The 27,048-nt window shown below is 32.3% G+C and overlaps 3 protein-coding genes across 5 annotated transcripts in view; 1 reads left to right on the top strand and 2 right to left on the bottom strand.

Annotated features, from left to right (window-relative positions):
• LOC144847555 (lysoplasmalogenase TMEM86A-like) overlaps window positions 1-27,048 on the bottom strand; it is a 115,512-nt gene that overhangs the window by 32,768 nt on the left and 55,696 nt on the right. The gene's annotated exons all lie outside the window — the stretch shown is intronic.
• Window positions 2,013-21,028, top strand: LOC144847553 (tetraspanin-4-like). 3 transcript variants are annotated; one of them, XM_078703973.1, is made up of 8 exons: window positions 10,188-10,295; window positions 12,660-12,746; window positions 13,083-13,274; window positions 13,948-14,124; window positions 16,968-17,126; window positions 17,397-17,480; window positions 18,455-18,554; window positions 19,435-21,028. In XM_078703973.1, the coding sequence occupies exons 2-7, from the start codon at window positions 12,681-12,683 to the stop codon at window positions 18,512-18,514; spliced, it is 738 nt and encodes a 245-aa protein (XP_078560099.1). In that variant the 5' UTR covers window positions 10,188-10,295; window positions 12,660-12,680; the 3' UTR covers window positions 18,515-18,554; window positions 19,435-21,028. The 3 variants fall into 3 exon arrangements, with proteins under 3 accessions (XP_078560098.1, XP_078560099.1, XP_078560097.1); XM_078703972.1 differs by lacking the exons at window positions 10,188-10,295; window positions 18,455-18,554 and adding an exon at window positions 2,013-2,059; XM_078703971.1 differs by lacking the exon at window positions 18,455-18,554.
• Window positions 21,101-26,933, bottom strand: LOC144847545 (uncharacterized). The gene is made up of 9 exons (XM_078703958.1): window positions 26,823-26,933; window positions 26,084-26,345; window positions 25,521-25,716; window positions 24,833-25,027; window positions 24,068-24,245; window positions 23,695-23,828; window positions 22,967-23,108; window positions 22,601-22,767; window positions 21,101-22,285 (listed from the first exon to the last, which is right to left on the bottom strand). Exons 2-9 carry the CDS (start codon window positions 26,309-26,311, stop codon window positions 22,140-22,142), a joined length of 1,386 nt encoding a protein of 461 aa, XP_078560084.1. The 5' UTR covers window positions 26,312-26,345; window positions 26,823-26,933; the 3' UTR covers window positions 21,101-22,139.

Raw genomic sequence — 27,048 nt, 5'->3', positions numbered from 1 at the left:
AAAGTAAAAGGAAAACAAAAACCAAAAAATAAAATTAATTACATATGACTAAAAATCTGAATAATAAAATTTGAAATATAGAAAATAACTGATATGTTAAATTAAGCAAAAATATATACTGCAGATTGGATAATATATATATATATATATATATAAACAAATCAGGCAAAGAACATTAATTCTAAACCGCCCGGTGATATACTGAAATTTAATTAATTAATTTGAAACGATATTTAGATCTACAATTTTACAATTTAAAATCTCCAGAAATGTATTTCCATCACAAAAACCAGTCATAACATTCAAACGCGGCGAAAGTACAAAATAGGTGGTGCAATAGTATAAAACAAAATATTTTCCAAACACGGAAAAGATTTTTTTTCGTACACGCCATGTGACCCACATTCGTCCAATCAAATGACAGGAATTTATTTAGGTAGTACGTAAGCGTGTATTACTATTAGTAATGCATTGAAAAATAATTTACCTATTTTAATAATGAATTCGGGAAAGAAATGATTCTTTATATTTTGTTCATACATTCAGTATAAGAATTTAATTTTATTTAATAACTCAGCTTTAGTAATTTTGTAAGGGTTTCTCTGGTGTGTATATATATATATATATGTAAAATACATGCTACTTAATTAGATACCTGTACTGGACTGATGTGGGATTCGACAAGAACCGTTTTAGTGACAACTGGACTTTGTAGGCCAACCGGACTTGTTTTAGCAGTTCCCAGTAAGTTATGAGTCATAAATGTATGCAAGTTATATAATGATACTGTATAATGTTGTAGACTACTATTAAACGTACTGTAGGTAGGCTCATAGATTAAACCCTTTACTATTAAACAACACGATATAGTCTGAGAGATGAGTCGATTTAGTGCACATATTTTACCATTGGTCTTAATATGATTTTTGTGTGAGACATACTTTGGTACATCTGGAAACCCAATTTTATTAAGTGATTTTGGTGATGCACTTTTGGGTCAGAGGTCAATGACCTATTTTTTCACGGAATTTTACCAATATCTTTATTTTATGGCACAGTATTTGATGAAATGCATCAATTCTTTTGAAATTTAAAGCTGATGAATCATACAACACATTGATTATCATTAAAGTCATTTGAGTCATTTTTTTACAAAATATATGGAAAATAATCTCATTTTTTTGGTAAAAATTATTTTTTTTATTTTAATAATTAACAAATATTTATATAAATAACACATATGAATTTTGAAAACTATCCCTAACTATATGGGAGTGGATATCAAAGAGAAATTTTAATTTGCGTTAAGATCATAATAATAATTAAATAGAATCCATCCGCTAATCACTACAGTTTTTATATATTTTAGATGGAAACATGTATTGGTGTGATGAAATAAAGAATGTAACTGAAGAAGCTAACCTTGACGGAGATAACGGAAGATTGATTCTTGTGATTCTTGCTGGAAAGCGTCCGCGTAGAATTGACATTTATAGAAACTACCTGTACTGGACAGATTTCAACGGTGGTATATATCGAGTTGATAAAACAACTGGAATATCATCAAAGCAAAGTAGCGATAGTCGACTTACTGCACCATTTGGCTTATATATTTTCAAAAAATAAATATTCTAGTTGTTAGTTTAGGACTTTCCACTCTAACAGAAGAATAATTCTTGCTAGAAAGCGTCCGCGTAGAATTGACATTTATAGAAACTACCTGTACTGGACAGATTACAACGGTGGTATATATCGAGTTGATAGAACAACTGGAATATCATCAAAGCAAAGTAGCGATAGTCGACTTACTGGACCATTTGGCTTATATATTTTCAAAAAGTAAATATTCTAGTTGTTAGTTTAGGACTTTCCACTCTAACAGAAGATTAATTCTTGCTAGAAAGCGTCCGCGTAGAATTGACATTTATAGAAACTACCTGTACTGGACAGATTTCAACGGTGGTATATATCGAGTTGATACAACAACTGCTGGAATATCATCAAAGCAAAGTAGCAATAGTCGACTTACTGCACCATTTGGCTTATATATTTTCAAAAAGTAAATATTCTAGTTGTTAGTTTAGGACTTTCCACTCAACATTATAAGTTTTGTTATATAGCCCATGATTATAATATTATTATTATAATTACGCAATTATTGCAATCATTCGAATTATTTCCACATTGCTTTTTGAAAATGGTGTCACCTGTTATTCAGTGATTTAATTTACAATCAAATAATCGAAAGTTTACAATAAATAAACTTTTACACTTACTATGGAAACAAAGAGTTTTACAAATTAGGAAGCACATCCTAAAGATAAATGAATAAAATTTATAATTTGTTTTTATATTCATCAATAAATAATTTCATTTATAACGTTTTTATCCTTGAAAATTTCATTCAGGATGTTGGCAATTTGTGACAGTATTTTCCGGCAATAGCAGATGTCTTTTTTTGGTTGTTGTATGTCGCACAAATTGACTGGTAAATCTCAAATATTAAATTATAGATTATCTTATTATAAAAAGCAGGTTAATGGTTTTGAATTTTTAAAGTGCAGAAAAGTAAATGCAAAAAATTGCAGAGCGCTTTGCAAACAAAAGTGAAAGATGTTCAAGGAAAAGGGAGAAAATGGCGTCAACGACACTACCCATAATATCCCCCTCCTATCCCTACCCACATTTTAAAGACCCTAATTACAAACACCTATTAGGTCCTTGTACTGATTGTCTATTTCGTGCCTAGCTTACCTGGATATACCGAAAATAGCCCATGCTCTCTAGAGGGAGGGCTTACTGTATATACGAAAAGTTAAAAGTTCCTAGAACATCCCTGTACCATAATGGACTAGTCCACAACCACACCCTCACATGGGAACTTTCCAACGTAGTATTTTATTTCTTTTAGTAATGTGGAGACATTACGACATAGAATTATAACATGATAGTTTGATACATAATACATGATAGTTTGATACATAATGTATTTAATTACAAGAAGTTTCTAGCCTATTTTATGGACCAAACGAAGTAAGGAATAACCCTTTTAATTGAATTAAAATAAAGATCACTAAAGTCCAAGTCTCCATTTCTCTTGACCTGAAGAAACATGGTCACACTTCCAGTTTTGAGTGAAGCTCTAGTACAGTATGTGATGTGTTCAAAATTCATGTTGCGAAAGCTCACTGAGAGGGAAAATTGGAGGGTACATATTTAGAATAAATGTTAATCAGATCTTATAAAGTGCTTCTAGTACTAAATTATAAATATGGTTTAAATTATTCTTCTCCCACTCATTTCTTGTTTTTTTGTAATATTTCTTTGTGAGTTAAAGTACACAGTGTCATGTCATTCGCATGTTGCGTGCTGTACTGCATTAGGTGGATGACACATAGAAATTTACGAAATAAATCTCAGCGGAGACAACTTATCCCAATGGGAAATCTTGTATGGATTAGGGATTTCTACCATATATCACCAAGGATTGAGTTTATCAAGTTTGAGTGGGTGGGGTAGATTTGTAGGATTTTCTTTCACAAGGTTCCTCCATCTTCTCCTTGATATTTTGTTCTCAAAGCTAAAATATTCCTATTTGACCTCATATTTTTAGTAAATTACTTCCAATACATTATGATAATGTATTATAATCATCATCCTTGGTTCAATGCAAAACAGGGGTGGATCCAGCATGTTGAAATTGTGGGGGCCCAGATCAAACATTAGAGCCACACCCCCTCCCAATTCCATTTTAATGGGGACTCTTTTGGGAAAATGTCCCTGAATAGAGGTTGGCCATAGTGTTAAAACATACATTTTCCCTTCATTGTACAGTACATTGTTTGCTTTGGTAAAGTGTTTATTTATAGGGGTGTCCCAAAGAAGTAGTTTTAAAGTGTAGATCTGTATGTTCTAAAGCTTCAGAGTATTTTAGCCACAAGCAACAGTTGGATTTGGCCAGGATTTTAACCAAGTGCTACAGTAAAGTAAGCAACATGGTCAAGTTACCAATACGTCCTGTAACTGCTATTGTCATTTCGTGTGGTCGGAAAAAAAACATTCTGTTGTCTTTTGGTATGCCTTGTTGCAGTACAAACCTTATCTTACCTTATCTTCTGCTATGTCATATTATTTTGTTTATTGTAATTATAAGATATTATATTGATCTTGTATTTATAGTTTGTTTTATGACATAACAATAAATGTTACAAATATACTGTAACAAATGGTCCTGAAGTAAAGGGGTAAATGGCTGTGATATTGATATAAATATATATATATATTGCAGACAGTACTGTTTCGATCTTATTAGATCTCGTCAGTGCAGCTCAGGTTTCGAAATGATATGTATATATACTGTAGATATTTTCTAATTTCTGTACGTTCAACCATATAAAATATTATAATTGTCATTTCACAAAGTACAACAATTGTGAATTATTTAAGACATTAAACACTGTAATTTAAATCAAATGTTGTGTAATGTAACAACCAGGCAATTAGCTGTTTAAGCCATCATAAAATGTGAGCGTAGCGTCCTTTTAAAACGCAATCTGCTAAATGGGACGTTGAATTTTTAATGGGAACACTGCTCTACTACTTATAATAAATACCAATGAACTTACAAAATTAGAATTACCATGAGAATTAATGCAATTAAATAGAAATGACATATGTATACTCATTTTGGATTTATGGAGACATTTTCCAAGCTGGTCCATTATGAGTAATATGCTACTTTATAGTCAGTGGTGTCCTTTAAGTGTGCAATTGACCTAGAATCACCATATATAGTCATGTTTTAAAATAGCTGAAAACTCAAGAGCCAGTTTATCGTAAACTACAGGACATGGTTTTGTAAAAGGATTTCATAAAGTAATTAATGGAAATAAAATTAAATAATAATAAATTTGGTAATTTTGACTATTATTTGTGTTATGGTAATTTGAATTGAAAATAGCAGTTAGGCTACAGCTTCAAAAGAGGTGTACTAGGTACTACTACTAGTATTTTGTCCATAATAATGAAAATACAACCATCTTTTCCACATTTACGATCCAGCTTTTAATTTAATATGGCTCGTAAATCCTTGAAAAATGTCATGTATTTGCAAGGTCCAATAAAATACTGTGAACTTCACTAAAATATTTCGGCGCCTGTTAATTGGCTACAAATGTTTACAGGATGTAGGGATAAACTTTTCAGTATAATTATACTATGGCTTGTTGGGCAGTGTGTTAGGCATTAGATTACTGATGTTGAGATCGTGAGTTTGAATCCAAAGTTCGTCAAATTGCTTGTATCCTTAGGCAAGAAGGTTTGCCTCTCTCCACCCAGGTGTATAAATGGGTACCTGGTATAGGTCAAAACACAACTGCACTGATTACTGGCTGCAACATTATGGGAGTATGTTTCCAGATGTGTTTGATCCATAACATAACCAGGGTAATGATATGAAGAAATTAGAGACTTTGTGCAATAAAAACTTTATAAGACTGACGTATTATTATTATTATATAGAATAAATCTTGCTTTATTTTTAGCCTACTTAACTTTATCTTCATCATTTTTGTTGTTCATGATCCTAAATAAATATTTATAGCTAAAGTTCTTTTGCGTTCAAATGATCTATTTATCCTCATATGAAAGAAATTTGGATTAGGCCCTCTACTGACCCCATGGAAGCCAATTCATCTACCAACGGCTATAATAATATAATGGCTATGTTGATATCAAGTTTGCGGAACATCACATGTATAGTTCTGAAAAGAATCTCAACAGTTCTTTTCAGAACTATATCTGGTGTACCGCAAACTTTATATCAATATTGATTTTGCCATGCAAACCTTCAAACAATATAATGGCTAGTTGCTTTTTGTTACTTGTCTGGTTTGTATTAAATTATTTTTTTAACATTAACTCATTGGTTAAGAATACCCATCTTGGTAAATCTATCATAAATATTTTTTTTAAATCCAGCATGATTGCAGAATTTAGAAGCTGACAGATTAATCACAATTGTGCATCACATGAAAAGGAAAGACGTAACAGAGTAATATAAAAAATACCACAACCACTCAAGGTTTACTCATTTTAAGTAGTTGACACACCGTTTCATGTGACTCTTCAGAAAAAATATTAAATACTTTAGGAACTTTGTTTAGAAATTCACTACCTTGTACGTCACACTGTAGGACATCAGAAGGAAAGACGTAATACGGAGAAGATACACCACAATGACTTAATTCAAGGTACTTGAATTACCAACAAGTGGTTGTTTATGCGGGAAAACAAATGTCCCCAAGAATGCAAAACTAAATTGCAAATAGCCTTCAATCTTCAGTTTCCGATTGAATAATATCTTGGACAATCTAATAGGTAAAATAATACCTAGGTTTTATTTATTGAGGAAGTTATACTACTGTGTTCGGAAGCTGTCTCAATTCTCACATCATACTTTGGAGTCTGTAGGTGGGAGTTTAACAACATTCTGTATTGTTAGGGATTAGGGATGTTGTCATTTTGTTTGGAGCATAGTAATTGTGTGGGTCTTAGTTTCATAGTCAACATGATTGTTCATTGTTCTACAGTAAATCCTTGAAAATTCATAGGTAGATCAGGGGGCTCAGTGAGCACTGAAATCTTTCCCCTACTAAATTTTGAGGATTACATAGGTTCAGAACATCATTTTACAATTGTTAGTACCCCGATTTTCAAAATGCTGTATATCTGGCACTGCAATTTTAAATGATGTAGATGCACAAAACCGTACACTACAGTATAATCAAGCCTGTCATTTTGTATGGATATGAATTGCCCACTTGAATTATCATCCGCTATAATAATAATGGTAGTTTTATATAGCACCTAATACAATGTTGCACTTTACAAAAAAAAATTTATATATAAAACTAAAAATGAAGACAAGCAGAGGAATCATTTACACCACTCCGTCTCCAGCACTTTGAAACTCCCATATGAGAGTTCGTCTGGTTCCCACTTGGATGCAACACAAGGACGTAAGGACAACATAAGTGAGTTGACCAATCACAAGTGGCAGTTCGGTTGATCCATCATGTTGTGATTGGTCAGCTAACTTGTGTATTGCTTACATTTGTGGGAACATCAGTAGCAATATAGCATAGTAATATCAAAAGCAAAAATAATATTAAAAAATGATTAATAATTGATATTTGTAGTAGCATTTTTAAAGGTCAATAGCCTATTAAAGGTCAAGGTACATTACAGGATATAGTAGTAGAATGAGGTCAAACAAGAAGTATTTTGATCCTTGAGGAGCATTTTAGCATCCTTTCTTGTATGAGCAAAGCGATCTAATCTTGATGGTTTTTTCTGTAAGCACTGCTGATGAATATTATCGGTATAGCATTGCAGTATATATGCATTCTTTTGCTTTGCTCTTTACTGTATATAACCAGTGCATCTTATGATCTGTAGTGCTGCCTTGGTGCATGATGATTAGTCTAGTGCCCATCATTGTTTTTGCTGAGTGAAACAAACCAATGGACTAGTAGAACTAGGTTTTTCGCTAAAGCTAAAATTGAATGAAAACAGCGCATCTTGCATTATGACCTTTTAAATAGATAAAAAGAAGATTTATATAGCGCAAAACACTAATAAAAATGAACAAAGTATACTGTTTGAAATCATGGAAGTATGAAAAACATAATTAATTCAATAATCAAACTGCTTTAGCATATATTAAGTTCTACACTTTATTTCACCATTTATCTATGTAAGTTTTTATATGGCGCCCTACAACGAACAGAGTGATTAACAATATTAGCATTATTAATTAAAAAGAAAAGTTTGAAGTTGATGTTTAAATAGATATGCTGAATTCACTCCTCTTAAATCGACAGGAAGCGCGTTCCAGATCCGCTGAGTGGTGACAGAAAAAGCATTGTCACCAGTACAACCCCCCCTTCCCAACCCCACCCTATTTCAAAATCCTGGATCCACTACTGAGTAGTTTTCAATCACCCATGTTAATGCTGTGTGATTGTGTTGTTTATTATTCAAGTATTGTACAGTATTATTATTTAGTTTTTAAACTCTGTACACATAATTGTTTCCTATGTAGAATTAATTAACATATTGTATTAGTTATATGCAGTATACTTGGAAGTGAAATCAAATTTTCATTGGACAGCTGTTTACAACAACTTGGAACGTGTTGATATAAAGTTTGCGGTACACCACGTATATATAGTTCTGAAAGAACCGTTGAGTTTCTCGATGTTTCAATCAATATACTTGATCGTCCTCAGAAATATTGATCAAAACTTTTTAGAACTATATGTGGAATACAGTTGGGGTACCGCAAACTTTTTTATCAACATATTGATTTTGCCATGCAAACCTTCAAACAATATATAATTTGGGGCGGTAGAAAGTTAAAGAGTTGAAGAAAGTTTTCAGAGTTTCAGATAATCAGACTATTTATAGCCATACCCGGCAAACATTCTTGAAGGACGCAGAACATACAGTAAACCGTTTTACTTTAGATTTTAATTTTACATGCGATGACTTGCTTAATACGCACTGTCATCATACTGTCCAATACAGATATGAAATTTAATCAGGAAAGTGGCCAACCAAGTATGTTTGATAAAGTAGATCTGAAAGGTTATGCTGACGGCATAGGCGCTTCCTTTACACAGGTTGCTGTACGTTGACTTTACTACGTAGAGCACGGCCTTTGCACGCTTATGTCGCAAATCGCTGACTTAGAAAGGTCACGATTGATGCAAGCAATACCCTACAGACTTTGGTTTTATTCTTAAATATGACTATTTAGTCGAGTACTTAATCATCAGTCTGAAAATAAGTAACTTTCTTTCAATGACTGAATGTCTAGAAAAATATGTTTTAGATTTTTTTAATAACCATTTTTTAAAATAAATGTTTTTAAAATGAAGTTTTATATGTTGCTGCTTCTCTTTTCTTTTTCTTTTTTTTTGTATGAAATTGTTTGTAGGCCTATATGATGTTTTTAATTGAAGGCCTTTTGTAAAAAAAATCCTCATTCCAGTTTTTTAACTGCTATGGATTTTTATTTTCCTCAGTGAATTGTTTTTTATGTTTTTTTAAATAAAGATACCAAGGTATGAACAAAATACAATTCAATTCCCTTTTCAGGGATTTTATTCCAACATATATAGGCTTCAGGGCCTTATATTTTACAAAAGTAAAAGCTAATAACAATAAAAAATAAAATAAAAAAAAGAAACATATTGACAGGCAATAGGCTTTCCGGTTGTTTTTTCTTTGAAATACAATTTTTGCCCAAAGTCAATAACATGTTGTTGTTGAACAAAAGAACACTGTTAATATTATTTTTTCTAGAAGACAATATATCTTTAAATGTTACTAAAAACGTTGCATTTTTATTTTATTTCCTCAAAAACTATTAATATTCATGATTTGTTTCATGTAAAATCATTAAAGATGTTAAAGACCCGTTACTATGTACCAGCATTTTTAGATATTAATATTTTGAAATTTCATATTTGCATAAATGCTATAGTTTATGTATTTAGAGGTGTTTTTTCTGAAAGGTGGTGCGCCGTACAATATTACTCTAATTAGCGGCTAAATTTTAACGATTTTATCTTTGATTTTATCAATTATCTTAAAAGCTCTTTCTACACTATCAAACTAGTTTGACAAAAAAAAGTGTGGTGTGCCTAAATATGGTAGTGATATGACATCATCATTTCCATATATGACATTTTTTGTCACATAAAGTTTGAAAGTGTAGACAGAGCTTTATGTTTTTACTTCATTTAGTCAATTTAAAATTTTAATTACCATAATAACAATACTAGTATATTGTTTATAATAATTTTGATACAATAAATTAATTACTTTTTTAACAGAGACTTATTGATTAGGCCAGAACTTAGAATGATCACTCTTTCCTTATTAGGCCTAGTATTTTTTCAAGCCTATTTTGTCTTAAAATAATTTTGTGTGGGAAGGGAATCGTGTAGGAGGGATAGTCTCCTGGGGCTGTAGTATGTCCCACTGTAATATCCACTTTTAGCATGCAGTACTATCAGTTTCCAGACTGTAGAATTTCAAGAGCAGGAAGCAACGTAATCAGTGAATCATACAGTAGGCCATGACCATTAAGAACTCACTGAGCAATTCAACGAATAGAAACTTGTTTCAGTCAAGCTAAAACTTACTATCCAGCCACACCCCGTTCACTTAGAGCAGAGACTACAGACTATAGGTACACTATATATTATCACTGGAGATTATTTTAGGTGAGTTTTTTTTACTATAGATGTAGTTGGTGTTAAAACCCAAGAGAGTATTTATTATACATTTTAACTAGGGTGTATAACCTTTTTTTTCAACATTATTATTTTTTTTGCAATATTTTTTTTCTAATTCAATATAAATTCATTAATGCACAAAACATTTCAACTTTAAAGAGTCTTATATATATATATATGTTTTTCAATAGTTTTACATATTTTTTAACTTAAAAACATTTTTTTATTCAGATTTTGTTTTCATTTTAACTTTTAAGCAAGCATATTTTCTACATTTTTCTACTTTATGGTACAGTTATAGCTCTACGCATATTATCATTAGAAGACGTAAGATTTGTAGACAAATATTATAAAGGACCCTGAGCAGGTGCTTTATCTTATTATATATACAGTATAACAGTGTCAGTTGAAAGTTTAAATGGATAGTCAGGCACCAATTAAGCTTGTATGAATACATGATGTTGTACAAATACTGCACATATTCCCAGGGTCCTTGGGTAATTCCTGGAATGTTATCCAGACTAGTGTCAGTGAATTATGATATCAAGTAATGGCCAAAAGTGAGAACTTTAAATGGAGACTTTGAAGGTGGAGTTTGAAAATATTATGGACAACATTATTATAATTTCTGGAGTGTAAACATCAGTTGGACAATTAGAGAATACTTCCACTCATATCTCTTTCTATTTTATACTAATTAACAACAAATTGAATACAACTTTTTAAAGGTAATTACAGTGACATTGATAAAGAATTGTGAAACATGTTTTCGTCCGTTTCTACAGTATGTAAATAGGCCTACAGTACTCTAAACTAATTTACTATTGTTTTAATACACAATTTTGTTTTCAACTGTTTATTAATATTATTATTAGGGACTGTCTTAAAAATTCTGACTGTTATTAAAAGCATGAAGTTGATCGTAATTAATATTCAGTGATAAATATTTTCAAAAAGCATCAAGTAAATATAAGTATAAACATATTTCTAACAAATTTCTAATAAAAATTATTTATATTATTAAATGCCATTACAGTACGAAAATTAAAGTTTCAGTGATGTTTCCACGATTTTTAAATAGAGAAGGTGGAGGGGGAGAGGGGCAGGTTTTGGGGCCTAAAAATGTCTAAATGAATTGCAGAACAAAACCGAATGTCCTATCTTTTGCAACCCATCTTTTAATTTCTAATGGGGTATAATAATTGATAATTTTTTCCTGCCCTGCTACACTTCCTCTCTTTAATAGAATTTCCTGTACTGAATCTAGGATACGCATCCTAAATGACAAAAAAAATTACATTTTGGAAGCGATTTACTCTACATATTTGTAAATTGGATTAATAAATGATGAATATACTTTGAAATAGTTGTTTACACTTTAGAGCAAGGCGTACAGGTTTGTGGGTTAATATAGGAGTGGCTGTTTTGCGGCATACACTTTGTGCAACATTTCAAAGCCTGGCATTTCAAACTTCAAATGCATTCATTAAATTTGATATTCTAATTGCCTATTAAGACATTCTAATAGGAATAATTAAAGACAATGTTGGTGACTAGAGAATAACTAATGATATGTAATATCTAAATTGCCTTAATGACAACTATTCACGCTGAATATATATAATTCATAGGTGGAATTACTGGCGTGATAAATTTATTCTGGTTCATAAGATTTATTTATTTAGTGACAAAAAAGATCTCTGAAATAGTTATGACGATTGACAATGTGAAAAGTTAGCTATTATTCTGATCAAGAGAAGTCTTTTTCTAATGCAGTGGAACCTTTTTTTAGGACACCCCTATTTATGGAACACCCCTATTCATGAGACACTTTTCTGTACATGTACAGTAGCAATCAAGGGGAAATAATATGTTTTAACACTATGGCTAATCCCTGCCTATTCATTGCACACCTATAATTAAGGGACACTTTCTTGGGTCCTGAAAGTTTCCCCTTAATAGTAGTTTTACTAGAAATTGTCTTATTTGTTTATTCATTGTCCTGTCATTATCATGTTTTTATTATCCTTTTCTGTTTTGTATGTAAATGGTAGCCATAAAAACAAGCTTTGCTCTTTTGGTTTTTTCCCTCCACTTTTTCCAATTTTAACTAATGATCTCATCAAATAATCTTTGCAATTTGGAAAATAAATTGAATCTTGAATCTAGTTCTAACTGTAAAATCGTATATCTACTGTCAACAACTTGATATTAAATCTAGCTGTATATCTGATATAATCAAATCATATCAAAGTATCTTATGTTGCAATATGTCTTAAGTGCGTCACTGCATTATCATAATCTGCAATCAGTAATTTATTTATATTGTGCATTTATTATTTTGTTTTTCAGAAACTGCAACAATAATAAAACATGGGTGTTGAAGGTTGTGGAAAGTGTCTTAAGTACCTTGTATTTGTCTTCAATTTATTATTCTTCGTAAGTATATTTTAGAAAATAATTAAGTTTGTATGTTGAAGAATATTTACCTTGAAGATTAAAAACGTTTATATATGCGTTACATTCTATAGGTTCGTAATGTTTTTTACACCTTAAGCTCTGTATACACAATCAGACTTTATGTAGCAAAAACATGCGATATGTGGACACTATGACATCATATCACTACCATATTTGGACGCATCACACTTTTTTTGTCACACTAGTTTGATAGTGTAGACACTTTCCCGTGAATCAAACGATGGGCAATATATATTTTAACATTAGGTTTCTACTGTATTAAATTTTTAAATTATTTTATTAACTTTATTTCAGATATCTGGTATTGGCATTTTAGCAACTGGTGCAGTTCTAGCTAAGGAACAAGGTGGATATGGTACACTGTTGCCCAGTATTCCATTAGCCAGTGCAGCTAACCTCCTCATTGCAACTGGTGTTATTGTTGTCATCGTAGCCTTCTGTGGATGTGTTGGAGCTTACAAGGAAAACCCATGTTTACTGTTAACTGTATGTATAATTTAAACTCACATAGTGGTACTGTAGTTTGGTGCTCACTTGCCTTTCTTACCATCCCGTTGTACTGGGTTCTGATTCTTGTCAAGCACTCCATACAAATTAATTCTCAGTTTAAGGATATTATTCTTTTAACAGTTCTAAAGCACAAATATTTAGTTTTCATTGAGGCACAAAAACCAACAAAAAACCTCTAAACCAGGATAAAAATGGAAAAAAAACGTGGGTGGTTCAACCATCTGCCTCCGTTTCTTTTATGAATAAATTATTTTATAATCAGCCATACTCATACAGAATCATGCCTAGAGACAATAAACAGCCTACCGTATTGTGTCTTCTGACATTAACAGGCCCAACCAGTAGCATGTAATACCAGGGAAGAGTTAAATTACAATTTAATTTAACTCTTCCCTGGTAATACCTAAATATTAACTAACACCCAACCATCTAAATAATCTCACAGTAAACCATGTGGGATGAGGGTTGGCATCACAGACACAAAACTGCAAGCCTTTTATTGTCTTCAGACATGATACAGTACATGTATTTGGTGACATAATGACCCTGACTACTAAAAATATACTGAATTCTTGTTACACGCTCCTACTGTATATTGTATAAATTCAACTCCTTTAAGATTATCATAATTGTTTTCTTTCTTTTTTAGTTCTTCATGTTCCTTCTTCTGATCTTCATCTTGGAACTTGCTGCCGGTATCGTAGGATTCATCTACCGTAGCGATGTTGAACAATACGTATCTACCGATTTGATGGTGGGACTTTCTAAGTACAATACCACAGACGAGGAAGGATTAACGACAGCATGGGACAAATTACAAGAAATTGTAAGTCCTTTGTTTCACTAAAGTCAACTCTCCCAATTCCAGACTCTCTAAAAACCAGAAACTCTACCAAAACCAGACTCTTCACCAGGTTCAAAAGCCCTAAATTCATTGTTACCATTAAAAACACATTCCGAATGGAAAACCAGAAATATTTGGCCAGCCCAAGGATGTCCGTTAGTGGGAGAGTTGATGGTATATAGTAATAAAACAAAAAAGTACAATAAAAGAATGTTTTTATATCTCTGTTTGTGACACTCTTGCGACATGATTTAGAAGCAATGGTTTTCCACAATCATACTTGACTTTTTGTATTACTTACTAACTGGCTGTGCAAATAGCCTGTAAATTTTGACTGACGAAAACACACATACATTTCACCTAGTTGTTTTTCATGGCTGAGTATGGTGCGAGTGAAAAATGTACTTGTGTGGACAGCTCTAAGATATTTACTAAATGAGTCCATGTGTGAAAGACCCTTTAGATATTGTTTATTTTTGGAGGATGTTTCTTATTTGCCGTTTTAGTTGTGTTGTAATTTATTAACTATTATTTTTTATTCTTTATACTGGGTGAGCTCTTCAGTCAAAGACTGTTCTCCCAGAGGGCCCAGTTATGAAGAGTGGCTGTGTGTGTACTAATACACCGGGGTAACCCCCTACTCGTCTCGAAAGATGTTCTAGGTTCTTTAAAGTGCACATGAGCTAGATGTGTACATTGGACCTACGGTTTATAGTCCTTATTCGAGAAGACTTGTTCTACCACCAGAACCATGGAGCGAGTGAGCCTTGAAACCTTGCCAGTGTTATGGCTACATATTGCAATTCTTGAACGCACGCACACTCACTCGCTCTTCTATTTCTTTTTCTCTCAAAGTATTGTTCAGCTTCTTTCTAGTTTTTCCCAAACAAGATTCTCGTATTAAAATAAAGAGAACCTCTTTCACTTTTAAGTCATCATTTGATCTACAGGACAGTAAAATTCTTAATGAGGTGCTCAAGAAAATTATGGTACGTAAAAGATGACAACAATTCAAATGAGAATGGAATCTTTATTTTTTGAGCATGATACCGAAATCTGTAATTTGACCATTCTTAGATTACAAATGAATACAGAAACCACCAAACAGTATGATGTTCTTGAAATAGTGGCATACTGTTAATGTTACTAAATGAATCATGCATTAGTAATGAACACACCATAGCAAAATATTCTGTCTTGATCTCAAGGCTCAGTCCATTACATTCTGGTTCTTTTGTTTTGGAATATACATTTAAAATATACAATCTAGTATAAAGTACTTAATTTCATCGGCACAATGTTTATCTCTTAAACATAGTCATCAACTCGTTCTTAAAAAACCAACTTTTTCTTAAATCAACTTTAAACATTTGTCTCGCATCTATCCTAATGGTACAGTATCAGTGTAGTATGGTGTTGTGGGTGGAGAACGTTACTGTACGTACTATTCAACATAGAATAAGCCAAAACATTAGTAAAACTCTTCACATACAGTAATATCCAAAAAATGAGTGGATCGGTTAATTAAACATTTAAAAAAAAAACATTTTGTACAATTATTTAGCTTTGGATTATTTACATGTTGATAATTTAAAAGTTCTAACTCATCATTTTAAACTAAATTCTAATAAAAGAATAGATTGAAGATAAAAATACCAATGCACTTGAAATCAGTTTCCACACCATGCTATATTATTGTTATTATATTTCAGTTTCTTCAAATCTTCAAAAAACAAGATATTAAATCTACAATTAGTTACAGTTTACATATCAACAAATCTATAAAGCAGTGTTTATTTATTTGGTTGTAGTTCAAGTTGTTTCCAATCCATCAAATATAAACAAATGTTTGAAGCAAAACAATGTCAATGAATGTCCCAAGTACAGTACGTCCTCGCTTTTAGGGAAAAGTACTGGCGTTCAATTAGAAATGCACGGTCAACACCTGGACTCTAGTAAACTGCACGGTCAAACACCTGGACTCTAGTCAATTGCATGTGTTGGAACATGCAAATAAAAACTTTATTGCTGCATATGGAATATTTACTGTTTTCTAAGGGAAGACATTTTTGGTTGTCCTGTGGATGTATATAAATTGATTTTTCCTTAAATTATACAAGCATACAGTATGCTTTATTTGTCAAATTGCTTGATATATTGTTATACTATGTATCACTGTATAAAAGTGACAGTTGGTTTGTTGGTATTCCTCTGTCAGTCAGTCAGTCTTTTATGTTAAAGTATTCTGTCAGAGACCAGCAAAATATTTTACAAAATATAATAAAAATATATTATAGTTGAAATACTACTAAGATAAAAGGTCAGTTATACAGGTATACAAGAAAGCTTAAAATTGAATTTTATTTGAATTTGCTGATTGCTTTCTTTATGTATGATTTTAGAGTTTTTGTAGCAAAATGTACACACTGTTTTAGAAGGTAGACTTTCTGTTTGGCTTAGCCTGCCTGACAAATCGTATTATATAAACAATTGTTAAAGTAGAGCATCGAGAGAGTAATGCAATTTTGATTGTGTTTAATGAGGGATGTTGGCGTCAGTATGTTTCTGTTCCAGTATTACATTTTGATTCTTTCTAAATGATTTTAAAGCAAGAATATTACAGTAATCTAATGTAATCCAAAGACAAATTACTGAAAAAATGACAATGCTGTGGCTGGATTTCAATGGAGATACAAAATAAAGCAAAAAGCTAAATCAAAACAATAAAGTAAAACAGCTTTCGGGCAACACTAGCCCTTTCATCTTTGCAAGTAATCTAATGCATATATATTATGTTATAATGTTAATGATTTTTTCATTTACAGGAGAAATGTTGTGGCGTTAACAACTTCACAGACTGGGGAAATACTACATTGTACGGCAACATGAACAGCGTACCTCCAAGTTGTTGTATGGGAGATGATAATAACGAAAACTGCGGAAATGGTGTTTTATTGCAAAGAATGCCGAATGTCTATACTAAAGTAAGTTTCTAGTTTTGCTCTACTCTGACGTAATTTATGCTTTATAATAAGTGCATTGAGAATATTCGGGTGGGACTCAAAACCCCATAACCTCCAGATCACTAGCCTAGCATCCATACCTTTAGACAACTGAGCTTGCGCTTGTTAACGGTGTTTTAATATGTTGGAATTTTACTAAAAGCCATACCAATGGTTTTGATTTGTAATTGTTCTTTTAATGCATAGATGTAAATATATTAAATCAATTTAATACTATTTTTAATATTCAAGGGTTGTAAAGATGCCCTAAAGGATGATTTCTCAAAATACTTGTACCAGATTGGAGCCATCGGTATTGCAATTGGTCTTTTCCAGGTAAGAACACATTCTAACCATGAAATAAACTTTATTTATTATTACTTTAACACTGTATACAGCCGCAGTAAAAAGGAACCAACTATATATATTATATTATATAACACCTAAATAAAATCCTGTCATTTGATTGGAAGATTTTGGGTCACATGGCGTGGAATAGTACACACTATTTAAAGATCGTTAAATAGTACTTTTTTTTTCTTTTTTTTGTCATGCACTTTGAACAAAAACCCATGAATACTCGATGCGAGCACGTTAATAATTGTAAATAACCACGCAGCTGTATTCCAGATTGTCAATGGCAATGGATGCAGTCCTATGCTATTGTAGAATTAGTTACGTTCTAGAGTTAAGCGTGCACAGGACGGAGTTTAGCGCGATAGAAATACCTTCCCACCGGATTACAAAAAATATAAATCAAATGTAACGTTTGTGTTTGAATGCAGAACAAGCTGAGATGAAGTGTAACTCTGCTAGAGAATGGAACGTTCAATAATAATTGTCTTATATAGCGCCTAATACAATGTTTCTAAGTGCTTTACACACAAAAATGATCCATCAAATATCCTAAGATAACCCAAAAAAAAAAAGAAAAGCAGAGAGACCATTTACACCGCTCCGTTCTCCACTACTTTGAAACTCCCATATGAGAACTCAGTGGAACAAAATTCAAAGGAGCTTAAAAAATGAAGAAGCAGAGGAACCATTAAGTACACCGCTCCGTTCCCGAGCACATTTAAGCTCCCATATGGAACAAAATTCACTTGAGTGAAAAAGAAATCTGTAAAAATAGCAAGAGTAGAAGACATCATTAGGACACAAGCAAATGAATAAAATGCATAAAACATTTATACGTATTTGTATTTTCATCATATTTAATTGTTTCTACCGCACTACCATGGCAAACATAATTCATCACTTATCGAGCATGATGCTATAACATTTTGTATAAACTTAATACTACTCCACAGATCATTGGCTTAGCCCTCTCATTAGTATTATACTACCAAGTGAAGGGAGAGGAGCAGTAGACACTGTCCTGCTGTCTACCAAATCATTTCATACAGTAATGTGAGCCTAGCAATGTGCACGATGTCTTGCCATCAATTGCATGAATAAATATACCCGCCAATCTCTGACGCATGATACATCTCTCATGACATGCATTTCTCTGTTTATTTTTCTGTTTACTGCATATTCATGTCTAAAGACAATATTTTTAATTGTATCCATCCTATTTGTACTTTCCTATAAAAGAGTCTTTATACTTATTGTATTGTACAATTCCTAACCGATTTCAGTACTATATGAGAGTGACAATATTTTCTATAAAATTGCATTATTTAGTTAGAACAGAATGTTTTGAAATTGAATGTGTTTTAATTAATCATTAATTAAAGTTGCATGGTATCTAAAAATAAAAAATATGACCAGCCTGCTATGGTTGTAAACTATTGGTCAACCTGACATGACATGTTTGTTTCAACTGGTATAGTCAACTCTCTGAACAAAAAACAAAAACTTTTTTCTGTCCGACAAAGATTTCCAGAAAGTCATAGTTTTTAGAGTGGATCTTAAATTCTTATTTCCTAGGTTTTTTTCTTTGAGAGAGTTCCCACACTTTTGGGTCTCTTCCCATAGTTCCCATACTCCTGTATATATTTAGTGGAGTTTCCATACTTCTGGGTTTTTTGGATTTGGAAGTGTATCCTGTGCTTCTGAGTTTCTTGGTGGAGGAGTTACTGGATATATAGTTTTGAGAGAGTTCCTTTTTCTTGTTTTGGGAGAGTTCCTGGTTTTCTTGTTTTAGGAAAGCTTCTGATTTTCTAGATGCCTCTTTTGAAGAATTGACTATTTAGTTTATTTCATGTCACGTTGGTCAAAAGTTACTGCTATTCTTGATGCGCTTTACAAAAATCAAACTGTATTTAAAAATTTTGTTTCATTACAGATCCTCGGTATGGTCTTCGCCATGGTACTGTATAAGAAAATACGTGAGCAAGGCGAATACGCATAAACAAAAACTACCATTATCTTCTGTTAAACTGTACACTACAATGTATATACAACTTTCTTTATTTGCATGTTTATGTGGGGCGGGGATGGGGGGAATTATTTAGTTGGAGAAGTGGAACGTTTTTGACTTTATTAAACTCTTAAACAGGGTATTTTGTTTTTTTTTTCTGCGTGGTGCGATATTGGAGGAATGCGTAGTGTGTATGTGTGTGAATAATGATTAAGATAAATATACTAATTATATAAATCACCAAATAAAACATTTTGAAAATATGAAATTTTTAACTGTAATTTTTCAATTTCAACACAGAATCAATGATTCTATTGATTAAATTATGACGCGATTATCATAATTTATGCGTATGTCAATTGTGAAACAGTTATTCATTTTGGAAAGCTTGCCTTAATAATTATAACATTTTATTTGATTTTTAACAGATGGTATATTGTATCATCATTTTAGTTGTGCTACAAGTTCAGGGTTCAGATATGCATGAGTATATAGTTTAGAAAATATAATAAAAAAATAAATAAAATTCCATACAGAGGTGCTAGGGATGCAGCAAACCCATGTAAAGAACTCATCTTTATTGCGGTAATAAATAAAACTTCTATTTTATCTATTTAATACCTTTTCATAGTCTACGTCAAAAATTCTATTCTTATATCTTTTCTAAAAACTAATGATGCCGAATATTTTTCTACTTTCTTTTTCTAACGAGAGAAAAAATAATAAACATGTGTTTGTAAGAAATATCTGATTTTATAGAAAATAAAGATTTTCTTTTTGTACGGTTTGGGAACGGATATACAGCGTTTTAGTTTCTATAGATTTTGAATTTCAAATGTAAATATTCGACCATTGTAGGATTTTGAGTAAGCTGGTTCAAAAGCCAGAGAAACATAAATCTGGATGAATGAACTTCCCTCAACTGTAAACATTAGATTGTGTCCATTTTATATATATTAAATACATTTATATTCAAGGTATTTGTCTAAATATCTTTTACATGAAATTGTCATATTCAATCGATTGTCACATTTGGTCATAATGGATTGCCACATCTAAAGTGGTCACATTTGTTTAATGTATACAATGTATAATTGTTATAATATTAATCAATTTTTGCATTTATGTGTGACAATTAATAAATGTCATATCATGTGACATTTGCTTTGATTGTCACAAATGGGCAATCTACAGTGGTCACAATTCATCAATTTTGACATTTGTCTCATTCGATTGAAATGACAAAAAATGTTTAAGGTGAAAAGAGAGGTGCATTTTGAGGACTGTAACATCATAAACATGATACCACTGCATCCCACAATGCACTGTTAAAGAATTAACCAATAACAATCATTGATAATTCACCAGTATTGTAATGCTGTGGTAAAATGTTTGAAAACCTCTCTCTTGACCTTTGACATTCCCAAATTATTTGTAATATTTAGATCATGTCATGAACCATATTATATCATGAATCACGTCATTATTCAGGAATTACTAATAAAGAAAACCCAAGAAATTTGCCTCAATTTTATATTTTATTTTTTGCTGTTGTTCAATCATACAATACTCATGTGCATTGCATTACCAAAACCTTGCTAACAGTTTTACCAAACTGTGTCAGGGATGTCAGTCTCTTAAGCTTAAGCTTTATAGTGCATTGTGTGGTATGTAAGTACCTATGTTTTGTAATATCAACGTTCTATAATATTTGAATAGTACTGTAACCTTTCAGCTCTCTTTGTATAACTTTACCTAAACATTAAAACAAACATTTATTACAATATTACTAAAAAATTATATTAAATTATCAAAAATTGTGAATAATAATGAACTGCTTTTAATCAAATTTTTGCACAGACCCCATATGCCATACTGTACTTGACCAGAGTTTCAGATACCATCTTCCACCCTGTAGGCCAACTGTTCTAGACTAGTATGGCACTAAGTGGCCAGTGAAAATGATGTACCCTTTGACAGGTAAGAAGGTAGGCACTAGAGATGTGTTTGCTCCCCTTTTTTAGAGTTAAGAACTACTTGTTGATATCCATCTTGGACAGATTATTACCATATTTTATGTTAGCGCTCCTACATCTGTCCCTGTCACCCTTCAAGATTATCATTGATTGTGCTGTTTTTATATACTAAATATAATACAGTACTAAAATCTGATTACAACATATATAATATATTCATTTTTCTAGTCTTTGGTAATTTACTTAATTCCCTCTAATACTATATGTGCATTTTATGCAAGTACTGTATAGTATCGAAAACAATCACAAAACAATTATTCTTTTAAATTTAGTACTTTAAAGGCTTAGTTTAACTAAATTATATCATTAAAATCGACCTTCGTTCCATTTCTGTTTAAAATACTATGATCCAACACGGATTTTGATACCATACAGGAAAATCAAGCGCAAACAAAAACAACAAACACGCAATGCTTAGCATGACTTCAGGGTTAACCCTCCTCTAAACTAAATTTAACGTCTGTTCGACAGATAATTTAAAAATTGATAAAACCGATACTTTTTTAACTTTTTACCCCAGTTTTCATATTGATATCTACTGTCACACCTTATGTTTATTGTTTGTGCTATTAATGAATCAAGCAAATAATTTGATTACACGGTCGTTCCTTGACAACTTGACCCCAAACCAGCGGTGCAGCCAAAGCAGTGACTGTCTGTCACAATACGTAGATCTTCAATGTCTGATGTTGAGTTGATGTCCCATATGGAAGGCTCTCTGCTAGACTGTGTTTCATTACCTATAAAAAATTGGGTAAATTTAATCAAGTTGCATTTAGAACTGATCTTATTCGAAAATGACTAAAGCACTACAACCACAAGGCTCGAACTAGGTAGAAATTACGTAATTTCATATGCTATGCCAAAGAGATGTGAATAGAGTTGGCGTTCTTGATTGATTGTGGAAGAGCAAGAGCTCTGCAAGAGAATGGCCGGTCAGCAAATGTATGTCTGCATGTTCTTGGTTGGAATAGTCGAGGCGAGGACATAGATGAATGACGAAGATTTCTGCCAGTGTTCTGTACATTAAATGTCATGTGCTACAATCAACTTACTTTGATTTTTAGGACTTCTCATGGGCATATCAAGTTGCTGATTAAAATCACAATCAAATAACTTTCCATCCCAGTTAATGTTGACGTAATTTCGACACATTAAGCCTTCCATACTTTTGCTGTTGAAGTTGCGTACCAGTAAGTGCATGTAATCTTTTAGTTCATTCCTTAAAATATAAATTTAGAAAAAAATTCTACTAAATAGTCCTAATATGGTCGACTGATTCATAATTCATAAAATAATGGATTTTTATATTAGCAGCATAATGGATTCATATTTATATTGCTCTTTACTGTACATGCCCCTGCTTTAACCGCTTAATTTTTGTCACATTTTATACATGTATGAAACAGGTAGAACCTTACCTTCTGTAGAGAAAATCAGCAAACCTTTTAACCGGCATATTTGTAATTGTAAAAAGGTTGTTAAACTCAATACCAAAGTTATCCCACAATTCCTCTTTGTATTTTACTTCTAGGTCAGCTTGTGGAGGGGCTAAAAATGCACCTGTAATATTATTATGGAAGTGAAATTATGTTCTTTATAATAGTATTATATAATAGTTTTGTTGAAAAAATGTCCTTTTCTTAGCGAGTTGATTGGCCACTTACAGGACAATATACCAACCCTATCCTTTCTAAGGAAGTAAAACTGTAACAATATAATTATTAATAGTGTGACAGTGTAAGGAATTACACCTAGGACCTTGGCAGTTGATGGCAAGCATGTTAACCACTGGCTAATCCACCACTGCATATCAACACATTATAAATGTTAAATGTATTTATTCTGGTCCTCAAGCTTAACTGGAAACTGAGGAAATTCAGATTAGGCCCTCCACGGACCCCTGGCTGCTAGCAGTGCAGCGCCTACCGGATCAGCACACCGGGAGACGTTCCCCTACTCGTTTTCAAATAGTGTATTAAGTACTTTAATATGCACTATATGTACACTACATGGGACCATCCAAAGGACGAGGCAATAAGAGTAAAGGATCTTGCCTAAGGATGCAATTAGTATGGTACAGATAGGCACGAACCCATGCCCTCATATAGCTTATAAATAAAGAATGTAACGGTGGTTGCCAATGTACCTAATGGGTTGTAGACTAGATGCAGTTGAAGTGGTGAGCCTGGCTTGCCATACCCAAGGCTATTAAGCAACAGTAGACTCTGTATGCTTTTGTTAAAAACACCAGCGCCTCGTTGTAGATTTACGTTCTTTGCACTGAAAAATAAATGTATTTTTCTATTAAATTAGTCAGCATAGAAACAACTTCTCAAAATAATTTTTTTAATACACATTTTAAACTTTTTCTTCTTCTTATAATGTGTGCATTATTTAGGAATACTGTGGTCTATCAAGTTAACTTTGACTTTTCTCTACAGTAGAACCCCTCATATAGGAGAAACCTCTATTAATTGGACACATTGTTGTTCCCGAATAGGTCTTCAAAAGTACTGTACCTGTAACATGGCAGAGAAGCAATAACAATGACTTGGTTATCTGCAAGGAATTTAGCTGTGTCTTCTTGGCCAGGTTCTAAGAGGGCTGTCAAGTTGCACCTGTCAATCACATTAAGACCAAGTTCTGTTGATTTCTGAGTGATAAAACGAAATTCACTGCACAATTCTGGAGCACCACCTAAAATTAAAAAGTTGTCTTCAATCATTTCTATAGTGTCTCGATCATCGTGTGAACATTACATTCTAATACTGTACCATTATTCTTTAACAAGTATCATTTAATTTTGTGATGTAGTCGTGTTCACTTAGATAGGGCATTTTCAGTATTTTCCTTAGCCTAAATATGAATAGTAAATATAGCCACTGCCTTATTTGTTGAATCTATTACCCTTTTCACATCTGCAAAATGTAACAACTTGTTACAAGTTGTTACCAGGTTTGCATAGTGTGAATACAATTTTGTGGAAAATCTCCCAAGATTTCACAGGTGACCCCTATGCTTTCTCGGGAGAAAAACACAGCGATGAGAGGCCTGCTTTTGGTTGAGTTGTTACTGCGCACGCATGTATTGCTCTGGCGTATTTAACTGACCAATCATAGTAATCAAAATACTGTAATGCGCAACTTTGCTTTTCTCCCGAGATTTCACAAGGTTCATGTATGCATGTGTGAAAGCATGTAATAAGTCGGGCGATCAACCCATGTTACAACTTGTTACAAGTTGTTATATTTAATGCAGATGTGAAAAGGGTATATGTTACACACCTGTGATATCAACAGTGTGAACGGATGGACTGTTGCTTAGGACTTCTAAGCACCTCTCTGCTGTCTGATAGTTCATCATCTCTTTCCTCTTTGGAGATGATTCCACATGACAATGGTTACATGCCTGGTTGCAGTATAAACCAATGTTAAGCTGGAATATTTCAATTGGTGTTTTCCGGAGTAAACCATGAAAATCTGAATTAAAGAAAAGGGTACTTTATTTGATTATCTTATTTTTAAACTAATATTATTATTACTCCATTTATTGAAAAATGACATGCTGTAGGTTTATGGTTGGATCCCAATGGAGATACAAATAAAATAAGCAAAACCTAAATTTAAAAAAAAATGATAAAAATCCAGAGAAAGAAGTGCTAAGCTTTCATCAGGGCTAATGGAGTACTTAAGCTCTGTCTACACTATCAAACTTTATGTGACAAAAAATGTGATGTGCTCATATATGGACATGATGATGTCATATCACTACCATATTTTTCATTTTTCATTCACTTTTTTCATCACTACCATATTTGGGCATATCACACTTTTTTTGTCAAACAAAATAGTGTAAACAGGTCTTTAGAAAGTTATAAGGCAGAGAGGGAGCTGATGTTTAAATTGTCAGATCCAATTTCCGTATTCTTGACATTTTTTCTGATTAAACAAACTCATAGGTCTCCTTGAATACCTTTATCTTCACTCTTTGATGTTGTTTTAATAAAATCCCGGAAACTGGGAATACCAATATCATTCAATGCACGCTGCCGTTTTTTACGTTCCTCTCTAGTAAGTTTTTTCTGACCATATTTTTTTATGTTTTCCATATTAATTTTAAAATCTTTATCATTCTGCATTTCCTTTAAAGTTTCTGGAATTAAAGATCCCTAAAAAGAAATAATGTATAATATTAATACATAAAAATCATTTACCGTATATCCCCTGGTACAATCCCACCCCACTAGAACACGAAATTGGGCCAACTTTGCGGGGCGGGATGCATTTCCCGAACACATTTTCTGCATTTGATACATATATAAACATTTTTATTTTAAAGAGAAGAAGATGAGCCTCTCTTGCTTTTATAAGTTCTCCTGATATTTCCCTTTTCCAAATTTGTACCTCTGGACAGATGAAATTCACATGCTGATTCTTGGCACCCTCTGTATGCATAATTAAAACTTTTGACCAATCAGAAATCACCTTGAATCAACTTTATATTTTTTTTATTTATTTGTAAATAAAATATTATACTTTTGTATCTTTTTCCAGCATTTTTAACTCTTCTTTTGAAATCCTTGGAGCGGGTCTTTTTGGTCTTTCCAATTTGTGTTCATGAACGTCAACACTCGTTTTGAAATCTGGTAATTCTGTTTGATTAGTGCTCATGTGCTGGGTGATAGAGACTAGTCTGATATGTTGTCTGGACAAAAGGCTATACCTCAAGGACCTTTGAACTGACCCAGATATATTTTGAAACATGATGATATTAAGTCCCAACTAAGATGCTCCGAATCTATGAAATTTGAAAGATAAATATCAATTAATATTATATATCATGATTCAGACGGTACACTCGATCTATACATTAAATGATCAATTAAAATGATTGATTGATTGATTGGGAAAAATAGGTTTCATTTATCATGATATAAAGAAATGTGAAAAAGTCTATCATTAGTATTTATTAGTAGAATAGAAGGAAAGAGAATACAGTAGCAGATACATTTCACTGAAATGTTTTTTTATAATATTACATTAATTATATTATTATAGTAGCATCTGTTGTTTCCTCGGGATCAATGATGTCACCAGTGAGACATTTTTCAGATTGATTGATGATATATCTAACGATGTAATAAAGACGACCTTTAATTTTGTCATGAGATTCACGTCCTATTGTAATATTTATAGTGAGTTTGCATTTTTTGTAACCGACGAATACGTGATTTTTTACTAAGTTCTGATAATAATCTAAATTTAAAATACATACTTGTTTACTTTAGGTAGTTAGGCCACTACAACAATCCTCCAATGCTGTTAATTAATAATAATATACCTGGCTGGTAGGCTAGTACATCCGCTTACAGTAAACAATAACAACATTTCCAGGTCTCATGATCACGTGAAAAACAATCACGTGCCGGTACACAGTACATGATGATGACAGCAGGTGGGCGATGATGCGTGACGTTTGTTGTCATTTTTGTTTCAGGTGT

This window comes from Antedon bifida, chromosome 7, assembly GCF_963402885.1.
Source record: "Antedon bifida chromosome 7, ecAntBifi1.1, whole genome shotgun sequence".
Lineage (NCBI taxonomy): Eukaryota > Metazoa > Echinodermata > Crinoidea > Comatulida > Antedonidae > Antedon > Antedon bifida.
The sequence above is the reverse complement of the archived record's forward strand: the minus strand, read 5'-3'. Positions and strand labels throughout refer to the sequence as shown.

Coding starts and splice junctions, on each gene's coding strand:
- LOC144847553 (XM_078703972.1), top strand. CDS start 12,681: ATGGGTGTTGAAGGTTGTGGAAAGTGTCTTAAGTACCTTGTATTTGTC. Junction 12,747..13,082: donor TCTTCAATTTATTATTCTTC/GTAAGTATATTT, acceptor ACTTTATTTCAG/ATATCTGGTATTGGCATTTT. Junction 17,481..19,434: donor TTGCAATTGGTCTTTTCCAG/GTAAGAACACAT, acceptor GTTTCATTACAG/ATCCTCGGTATGGTCTTCGC.
- LOC144847545 (XM_078703958.1), bottom strand. CDS start 26,311: ATGTTTCAAAATATATCTGGGTCAGTTCAAAGGTCCTTGAGGTATAGC. Junction 25,717..26,083: donor TGCTGGAAAAAGATACAAAA/GTATAATATTTT, acceptor ATTTCTTTTTAG/GGATCTTTAATTCCAGAAAC. Junction 23,109..23,694: donor TCTAGTCTACAACCCATTAG/GTACATTGGCAA, acceptor ATAATATTACAG/GTGCATTTTTAGCCCCTCCA.